At 51.1% G+C, this 10,965-nt stretch overlaps 1 protein-coding gene across 1 annotated transcript; it reads left to right on the top strand.

Moving 5' to 3' along the window:
* Window positions 1-206: 206 nt before the first annotated feature.
* LOC122546592 (collagen alpha-1(XI) chain-like) lies at window positions 207-9,669 on the top strand (the record flags this gene model as incomplete). The annotated part of the gene is made up of 7 exons (XM_043685274.1): window positions 207-251; window positions 366-419; window positions 2,207-2,251; window positions 3,323-3,376; window positions 6,761-6,805; window positions 7,084-7,137; window positions 9,562-9,669. Coding segments are annotated over 7 exons (405 nt in total), but the record flags the coding sequence as incomplete, so codon positions are not given.
* Between the last annotated feature and the right edge of the window lie 1,296 nt (window positions 9,670-10,965).

Below are 10,965 nucleotides of genomic sequence, written 5' to 3'. Positions count from 1 at the left end.
GTAATGATGAAGAGGGAGTGGGAGGAAACTGGTTTGGGGCAGAAACACCATTACAGAGCAGAGGGGCTCATTGGCATGTTATATTCTGTGTAACTGGCTAATTAACATTATAAGACATGTCCAACCGTCCTTACCACTGCTCGACTGTCTGCAGTAATGTTTGTCTCTGTTTAGTTATGCCTAATCTGTTGTGTTTTCTTTCCCAGGGTCTCCCCGGGCCTCAGGGACCAATTGGACCTCCAGGAGCTAAAGTAAGTTTCTCTTCCAGGAGAATTCAAACCCTTAGGCACAGGAGGCCTTCCTGTGCTCTCAGTGATCACAGCACTTTGCACTCACTCCCAGATTCTCTGTCTTTCATTCCACAGGGACCCACTGGCAAACCAGGTCTCCCAGGATTACCAGGAGCAGATGGACCACCGGTGAGTTATACCCCTCAGCTGGTAGGTGCTAGGTGGAGAGGGGTGAGTTACACCAATTGGAGGGGAGGCAAAGTTATTCACCCTCATTTCTTGTCCTTTGATTTAATCCAGCTGAGTACCCTCAAAGGGCAGATAAAAATCATCCCCATTCCTGAGGGTCTGGAGTTACATTAGGCCAGACCAGGTAAGAATGGCAGACTCCCACCCTCAAGGGCATGACTGAACCAGATGGATTTTACTGACAATCAACAGCTACATCACAACTTTTGCGGATCCCAGAATTTTTATCTTCAGGTTTTTAAAAAACTGAATTCAAATTCTTTAACTGCCCAAAAGAAATTTCACAGAATCCTGGGTTGATGCAAGCATTGACAAGACCATTTGGCCCATTGTGTATGTTCTAGCCTCGCTGAAAGAGCTATCCCATTCATTCCACTCTCTGCTGTCCTTCCTGAGTTTTAATCTCATTCAGTTTTGAAAGTTATGGGCAGCACGGTGGCTCAGTGGTTAGCACTGCTGCTTCACAGCACCATAGACCCGGATTCAATTCCAGCCTCGGGTGACTGTGTGGAGTTTGCACATTCTCCCCGTGTCTGCGTCGGTTTCCTCCGGGTGCTCCGGTTTCCTCCCACAGTCCAAAGATGTGCAGGTTAGGGTGGATTGTCGATGTTAAATTGCCGGTAGTGTCAGGTGAAGGGGTAAATGTAGGGGAATGGCTCTGGGTGGGTTGCGCTTCGGCGGGTCGGTGTGGACTTGTTGGGCCGAAGGGCCTGTTTCCACGCAGTAAGTAATCTAATCTACTCTAATATTTCCCCATTCCCCACCCTTTCAGGCAATGTGTTCCAAATTTCAACATCACCCTGGTGTTCTGACTGCGACAGGGGGATTGTGATGGTAATTCAGCCTCCCCCACTCCCCCAGTCACTCCATCAGGTACAAAGTGTTGGTTCAATCAGCAGAATGGCCAATTACTTTGCTCCCACTAACCAGTTCAAACAAAACATTCCTCAGACATCTGCAAAGAACCCAAAATAATCCATTCATTATGAACAAAACGCGTTTTTAAATCAAGTTGAAAACACCAGTAAATACCTGAACTATCATTCAGAAATAAAGCTAGATCTTGTAATCCCAAACACAGATGCACTCACTCAACATAAAAAGACAACAGAAACCAAAAGAGAAAACGCTGGAAAATTTCAGCAGGTCTGGCAGCATCTGGAAGGAGAGAAAAGAGCTGACGTTTCGCGTCTAACTGACCCTTTGTCAAAGCTAAAAAAAGGGAGAAATAGGGAGATATTTATACTCGGCTGAGAGAAGGCCCATAAATCCCATTTCTTATCTCTTTGAAAGCTTGGCTTTCTTTAGCAAATGTCACATGATTCTTCGGTAACCAGAACATGTCTTAGAGCCCATCTTAAGCTGCTGACTTCATTCCTTAATTCAATCACCTGCTAAACTCATTTCAATCCAGAAAATATCCACATAGTTCCATACCTTCCAGTTTTTCCACATGGTTTCTCAAATATAAATGTGTATTCCCAATAATTCTCCTTGTCTCCCCAGTCATCTTTTTGAAACTGAAGTGAATGGAATGTTTTGGGGCGTTATTAGCCGGGATTCAATTAAATGGAAGGTTAGGTTCATGGGACTGATGACCTCTCCCCAATGCCCAAAGCCCAGGGAATCTGAGCACTTCCAATGGGGATGTCCCAGTGAAGCAGTCGGGGAAGGTGGCACTCTGCTGTAATGCTGATGTTTGATGTTGTCATTTTGTTTCTGTACAGGGTCACCCTGGCAAGGAGGGTCCAACTGGAGAGAAGGGCAGCCCAGTATGTTCCACTTTCTCTCTCTTTAAGCTGTTTTTATTCTCTACACCGCACAGCAATGCATCTCATTTCACCCATCCCACATACCCTCATCCACCCCGTGTACACCAGCCTGTCCTGTGTACAGTGGGTGATCCCATGTACCTTGACCCATTGGTATTGATCCACCCCGTATACACCAACCTGTCCTGTGTACAGTGGGTGATCCCATGTACCCTGACCCATTGGTATTGATCCACCCTGTGTACACCAGCCTGAGCTGTGTACAGTGGGTGATCCCATGTACCCTGACCCATTGGTATTGATCCACCCCGTGTACACCAGCCTGTCCTGTGTACAGTGGGTGATCCCATGTACCCTGACCCATTGGTATTGATCCACCCCGTATACACCAGCCTGTCCTGTGTACAGTGGGTGATCCCAATGTACCCTGACCCATTGGTATTGATCCACCCCGTGTACACCAGCCTGTCCTGTGTACAGTGGGTGATCCCATGTACCCTGACCCATTGGTATTGATCCACCCCGTGTACACCAACCTGTCCTGTGTACAGTGGGTGATCCCATGTACCCTGACCCATTGGTATTGATCCACCCCGTGTACACCAGCCTGAGCTGTGTACAGTGGGTGATCCCATGTACCCTGACCCATTGGTATTGATTCACCCGTGTACACCAGCCTGACCTGTGTACAGTGGGTCTTGGTTGGACTCTAGCACCTCCTGCTAGCATTTAGCTCCAGTTTTGCTCTCACAATCGCCTCACAGGGAGTTCTTCATCATGTTCTCTTGGGCCAATGCCAGGCTCAGAGGCCCACCTCCAAACCACCCACCTGAGATTCGAGCAAAGTCAAGCTGCAACGTGGGCGAGTGCAGCGCAAGGTGCAGCTGTGACAGGGCGGAATGTCTGAGCTCCTGGAGAGAGGGTCACTGGTTCCCAAGGGTCAAGCAGCAGGACGATAATTATAAAGTTCAGTCGACAATAGCAGAGCTGTGAAGCACCGCGCAAAATATTCCCCATCTCGGAGGAATGACCGAAATGACACCAACTCATTTCTGTATTTTGTCTCTTCAGGGTCCACCAGGGCCACAGGGTCCTATTGGCTATCCAGGACCACGTGGTGTCAAGGTAAGATCAATTGATTTCACACTCACAGCGGAAAACATATAAGATACAACCCATTCACCATGGTACAGCTCCCACACACTGACCCTCACTGGGGTACAGTCCCACACACACTGACTCTCACTGGAGTACAGTCCCACACGCACTGACTCTCACTGGGGTACAGCTGCCACACACACTGACTCTCACTGGGGTACAGTCCCACAGACACTGACCCTCACTGGGGTATGGCTCCCACACACACTGACTCTCACTGGGGTACAGTCCCACACACACTGACTCTCACTGAGTACAGCTCCCACACACACTGACTCTCATTGGGGTACAGCTCCCACACACACTGACTCTCACTGGGGTACAGTCCCACATGCACTGACTCTACTGGGGTACAGCTCACACACACACTGACTCTCACTGGGGTACTGCTCCCACACACACTGACCCTCACTGGGGCACAGTCCCTCACACACTGACTCTACTGGGGTACAGCTCCCACACACACTGACTCTCACTGGGGTAAAGTCCCACACACACTGACTCTCACTGGGTGCAGTCCCACACACACTGACTCTCACTGGGGTACAGCTCCCACGCACACTGACTCTCACTGAGTACGGCTCCCACACACACTGACTCTCACTGGGGTACAGTCCCACATGCACTGACTCTCACTGGGGTATAGTCCCCACACACACTGACTCTCACTGGGGTACAGCTCCCACACAAACTGACTCTCACTGGGGTACAGTCCCACACACACTGACTCTCACTGGGGTACAGCTCCCACACACACTGTCTCTCACTGGGGTACAGTCTCCCACACACACAGACTCTCACTGAGGTACACTCCCAAACACACTGACTCTCACTGGGCTACAGTCCCACACACACTGACTCTCACTGGGGGGCAGTCCCACACACACTGACTCTCACTGGGGTACAGCTCCCACATGCACTGACTCTCACTGGGGTATAGCTCCCACACACACTGACTCTCAATGGGGTACACTCCCAAACACACTGACTCTCACTGGGGTACAGTCCCACACACACAGACTCTCACTGGGGTACAGCTCCCACACACACTGACTCTCAGTGGGGTACACTCCCAAACACACTGACTCTCACTGGGGTGCAGCTCCCACACACTGACACTCACTTGGGTACAGTCCCACACACACTGACTCTCACTGGGGTACAGCTCCCACACACACTGACTCTCACTGGGGTACAGCTCCCACGCACACTGACTCTCACTGAGTGCAGCTCCCACACGCACTGACTCTCACTGGGGTACAGCTCCCACACACACTGACTGTCACTGGGGTACAGCTCCCACGCACACTGACTCTCACTGGGGTACAGCTCCCACACACACTGACTCTCACTGGGGTACAGTCTCCCACACACACTGACTCTCACTGGGGTACAGCTCCCACGCACACTGACTCTCACTGAGTGCAGCTCCCACACGCACTGACTCTCACTGGGGTACAGCTCCCACACACACTGACTGTCACTGGGGTACAGCTCCCACGCACACTGACTCTCACTGGGGTACAGCTCCCACACACACTGACTCTCACTAGGGTACAGTCCCACACACACTGACTCTCACTGGGGTACAGCTCCCACACACACTGACTCTCACTGGGGTACAGTCTCCCACACACACTGACTCTCACTGAGGTACACTCCCAAACACACTGACTCTCACTGAGTACAGCTCCCACGCACACTGACTCTCACTGGGGTACAGCTCCCACACACACTGACTCTCACTGGGGTACAGCTGCCACACACACTGACTCTCACTGGGGTACAGTCCCACACACACTGACTCTCACTGGGGTACAGTCCCACATGCACTGACACTCACTGGGGTACAGCTCCCCACACACACTGACTCTCACTGGGGTACAGCTCCCACACACACTGACTCTCACTGGGGTACAGTCCCACACACACTGACTCTCATTGGGGTACAGCTCCGTCACACACTGTCTCTCACTGGGGTACAGTCTCCCACACACACTGACTCTCACTGAGGTACACTCCCAAACACACTGACTCTCACTGGGGTACAGCTCCCACACACACTGACTCTCACTGGGGTACACTCCCAAACACACTGACTCTCACTGAGTACAGCTCCCACACGCACTGACTCTCACTGGGGTATAGCCCCCCCACACACTGACTCTCACTGGGGTACACTCCCAAACACACTGACTCTTACTGGGGTACAGCTCCCACACACTGACTCTCACTGGGGAAACTCCCAAACACACTGACTCTCACTGGGGTACAGTCCCACACACACTGCCGCTCACTGGGGTACAGCTCCCACGCACACTGACTCTCACTGGGGTACAGCTCCCACACGCACTGACTCTCACTGGGGTACAGCTCCCACACACACTGACTCTCACTGGGGAAACTCCCAAACACACTGACTCTCACTGGGGTACAATCCCACACACACTGACTCTCACTGGGGTACAGCTCCCACGCACACTGACTCTCACTGAGTACAGCTCCCACACACGTACTGACTCTCACTGGGGTACAGTCCCACACACACTGACTCTCACTGGGGTACGGCTCCCACACACACTGACTCTCACTGGGGTACAGTCCCACACACACTGATTCTCACTGGGGTACAGTCCCACACACACTGACTCTCACTGGGGTACAGCTCCCACACACACTGACTCTCACTGGGGTACAGCTCCCACACACACTGACTCTCACTGGGGTACTGTTCAGAGATCCTCACTGAGGGAAAATATCCACAAGCAGAATTCTCAGGAGGTGTCAGAAAGGAAGACATTTGGCACCTTCATGGAAGATGTGAAGACCGGGAATAGTGAGCTTTGTTAACAATCTGTGTTGAGGGTCTGGAAAGAGACCTTTATGGGAAGGAGTAGCCTATTATTAATCACATAAACTTGCTGAAAGGGAACTAATTACAGGTGTTCCCGATAAAGAAGAAGCTTTAATGTGGCGATAAGGATGACTCTATCTGCAAGGGTGTTACAGAATGAAACATCTTTCTGGTGTTTGCAGTGAGATAATTCTGTTTTTCCTGTCTAGGTCGTGCTTTTCTTTTCTGTAATAAATGTGATTTTCTTTTTTTAAAGTATACCTGTAGCCTATTGTCAAACAAGCTGAACAAATAAACCCATGATTTATCAATCCGAATCTTCTTCTGAGATCTGACTTGTCCAGTGTTCCCATCAGCTGGGATCAAAACTGAGGGAGGCTGCTCCTTGCTCTTCTCTCTCCCAGGGCTGTGTCCTGGCACAGAATTGGTACACTGGTTGCTGTGCACTGCCAGGTTATTTTACTAACCTGTGAGATCTGACCTGTTGTTTTTTTCAGGGTGCTGATGGTGTTCGTGGCTTGATGGGACATAAAGGCGAGAAGGTAAGCAACAGATCATCACCATCAAAGTGTGAGGCAGGGGTCTATTACAAACCTTGGAAAGAATCTGGGATTTACAGAGTGTTGAGAGACAGAAGCCAAGTGTGTGATTTGTCTGTGTGTGAACAAGGTGGAAGGTGAGTGCGAGTGTGTGTTGGGTATGTGGGAGTTTGTTGGGGGGGCGTCAGTGTGTTATTATTTGGGATCTGCCTTAGTGGGAGTGGCTTCAGTGATAGCTGGAGACACAGTCTCATTGTCCTATTGTCTTTGTGTTTTAACAGGGTGAAGATGGTTTCCCAGGATTCAAGGGTGATATGGGAGTAAAGGGCGACAGAGTGAGTTCTCAAACATAACATCCTGGCACTGAAGTAATGAAAGGAATCGCAGAATGATACAGCCCAGCAAGAGACCATTCAGCCCATCACGTCTATAGCAACTCTCTGAAAAATGTATCCAGTTAATCCCACTCCTCCCCATTACCCTGCTCTTTCTCCTGAACCTCCAAAAAATCTCCTTCTCAAATATCTTTGATCCGCTGTTTCAAAAGTTCCTGTTCAGTCTGCTCCCATCTCCCTTTCAGGCAGCATGTCTCAGATCACAATAAACTGATGTGCAAAAATAAATTCTCCTCCTCCCCGACTCTGGTCCTTTTCCTGATACCCTTCAGTCTGTGTCTGTCTGGTCCCTGACCCTCCTGCCCCTGGGAGCAGTTTCTCTCATTCATCAAACAAACCTGACCCTGATTTTGAACTCCTTGATTAAATCTCCCCTCAACTTTCTCTGCTCTGAGAAGGACAATCCCAGGGTCTGCAGTCTCTCCTCAATCACCATAGTCCCTCATCCCTGGACTCATTCCTGTAACTTTCTTCCACAGTCTCTCCAGGCCTGAGAGCACTAAATGTGTAACAGCCAAAATGTAACCCAGGTTTCCAGTTGGTGATTAATCCCTCTGAGATGATTGAGGTAAACAGAGTTAGAGGGAAACACCTCCCTGACAGACAGTAACACAGAGAATTGAAGAGTGAGGTGAGGTTTTCACCATAACTCTCACTGAGTCCACTCATTGAAATGAATGATCAGAAAGGTGAGCATATTGCTCGGCAGCTGGTCTCCTAGTGACAGTTGATCAGTCCCATGTGTCAAAGCAGGTCCTTAGTGACCATGGTTAGTAACCGTAGAAACCTGTGGATTAGGAGCAGGCAGAGGTCACTCTACCCTTCAAGCCCCTGCAGCATTGTTCAATGAGACCGTGGCTGAACTGATTCTCCACATTCCCGCTCAACCTGATCATCTTTCATCCCTGAAACAAAAGATATTCAAAGACCCTTCTCCCACCTTTCCAGAAGACAGCTTCACCCAGACTGAAGCATCAAGAACCTCAATCCCACCCTTGTAGGTTTGGGAAGGTTCCTGTGTATGTGTCCGCTCCTCAGCCCAGCTGTCCTCACCATGTCAATGGTTCTCACACTGAACTCTCTAACTCTCTCTCTCTTACTCTCCCAATCTACCTCTCTCTCTCCCTCTAACTCTCTCTCCCCCTCATTCTTGCTCTCTCTCCCTTGTTCTACCTCTGTCTCTCTACCTCCCCGTCCCTCTCTCCCCCTCCACTCTCTCTCTCTGACTCTCTGTCCGTCTCTTTCACACACTGTCATTATATTCCATGTGTTGTAGTATTTCATGATCTCATTCCTTTGCCGTCTCTGACTCCAAGGCCATTGGTTCTGGCCAGGGACCAGTTTAGTTTCTGAGCTGCTGTTCATTCCTTCAGCATCACGGAGACAAGCGGCTGGAGCTGAATTATCCGGTAACCCGAGTCTGTCCTTCAGAGCCGGAGTGATTTACTGTCACAGTTACATCGTCTCCTCTGAGAGTCTCCCCTCAGCCAAGCTCTCACTGTTTCCACATGATATCAGTGCAGCACAACACATTGTAAATCCAAACCAGCCCACAAAGGAGCGTTGTTCAAAGAGAAATTGGTTTTCTGTCAAGATTCAGTCATTAGAAGGATAAAGTGGTCCAAAATATTTCACATTTTCATCTGTTTGGAAAGAGATGCAGCTCATTAATATTCTGAAATGCAAAAGTCCAGAAGAGGAAGGGCACAGAGTTTGAATTTCCGAGAGAGAGGACAGATTCTGGATTAGTGGTGCTGGAAGAGCACAGCAGTTCAGGCAGCGTCCGAGAGGACAGGCTAATGAGCAAAACCCTGGGAGACAGATAGAATTCGCCATCCAATCAGGTCCCAGCCCACTCCCACTCTCTGTAAAGGGAATGAGTCTTCAGGCAGAGCTAACTATAGGAACACTGTCTTTGCCCTCTGCCCTTTGACCTGTCACTATCCCAAATAATCGTAAATATACTCTTGTACAAGTAAGAAATGCCTTTGCAGTGTTCGTTGGAGAGTCAAACTCCAATGTTTGTTTCTTCACATACTGCTGTGAACTGCTTTAGTGATCATCTACGAATATATAAAGACAGTTTATGAATAAAGTATATTTTTGAAACTTGCTTTCCCTCACTTCTTGCATAAAGGAGACTCTCTCCTTTCTTCCATGTCCTTTGCTGTCAGTGGCCCTTATCTCAATTACCCTCATTTCCCTTGTTTGCTTTGTTGACCCCAGCACCCCCAGCTCCTTCATCCTTTCTCCCATTTCTATTTCCCTGGCATTCCATTCACCTAAATGTTCCTCCCTCTTTCTCTGCCTCTCCCTCTCAGGGCTCTTTCTAATCAACTGTTTGGTATTATTGTTTTCTCTCAGGGTGAGCTTGGTCCAGCGGGTCCCAGGGGAGAAGATGGTCCGGAGGGTCCGAAAGGCCGGTTTGGGCCGGCTGGAGATAATGGCCCACCTGGGCCGTCTGGTGAGAAGGTACCTGACCAGATGGATCACTGAGAGCCCAGCCTGTCCATGCAGGCAGTGCCACTTCACACAGCACAGCTTAGCTCACACTGGGTCACACTGCTGCCCCACACTGGGTCACACTGCTGGCACACACTGGGTCACACTGCTGCCCCACACTGGGTCACACACTGGGTCACACTGCTGCCCCACACTGGGTCACACTGCTGCCCCACACTGGGTCACACCGCTGGCACACACTGGGTCACACTGCTGCCCCACACTGGGTCACACTGCTGCCCCACACTGGGTCACACTGCCCCACACTGGGTCACACTGCTGCCTCACACTGGGTCACACAGCTGCCGCACACTGGGTCACACTGCTGCCCCACACTGGGTCACACTGCTGCCCCACACTGGGTCACACTGCCCCACACTGGGTCACACTGCTGCCCCACACTGGGTCACACAGCTGCCCCACACTGGGTCACACTGCTACCCCACACTGGGTCACACTGCTGCCTCACACTGGGTCACACCGCTGCCTCACACTGGGTCACACTGCTGCCCCACACTGGGTCACACTGCTAGCACACACTGGGTCACACTGCTGCTCCACACTGGGTCACACTGCTACCCCACACTGCGTCACACTGCTGCCCCACATTGGGTCACACTGCTGCCCCACACTGGGTCACATTGCCCCACACTGGGTCACACTGCTGGCTCACACTGGGTCACACTGCTGCCCCACACTGGGTCACACTGCCCCACACTGGGTCACACTGCTGCCTCACACTGGGTCACACTGCTGGGTCACACTGCTGCCCCACACTGGGTCACACTGCTGCCCCACATTGGGTCACACCGCTGCCAAAACTGGGTCACACTGCTGCCCCACACTGGGTCACACTGCTGCCCCACACTGAGTCGCACTGCTGCCTCACACTGGGTCACACTGCTGCCCCACACTGGGTCACACTGCTGCCCCACACTGTGTCACACTGCTGCCCCACACTGGGTCACACTGCTGCCCCACACTGGGTCACACTGCTGCCCCACACTGGGTCACACTGCTACACCACACTGGGTCACACTGCTACCCCACACTGGGTCACACTGCTGCCTCACACTGGGTCACACTGCTGCCTCACACTGGGTCACACTGCTGCCTCACACTGGGTCACACTGCTGCCTCACACTGGGTCACACTGCTGCCTCACACTGGGTCACACTTCTGCCCCACACTGGGTCACACTGCTATCTGACACTGGGTCACACTGCTATCCCACACTGGGTCACACTGCTGCCTCACACTGGGTCA

Source organism: Chiloscyllium plagiosum, unplaced genomic scaffold (genome assembly GCF_004010195.1).
Source record: "Chiloscyllium plagiosum isolate BGI_BamShark_2017 unplaced genomic scaffold, ASM401019v2 scaf_13389, whole genome shotgun sequence".
Classification (NCBI taxonomy): Eukaryota; Metazoa; Chordata; class Chondrichthyes; order Orectolobiformes; family Hemiscylliidae; genus Chiloscyllium; species Chiloscyllium plagiosum.
The sequence above is the reverse complement of the archived record's forward strand: the minus strand, read 5'-3'. Positions and strand labels throughout refer to the sequence as shown.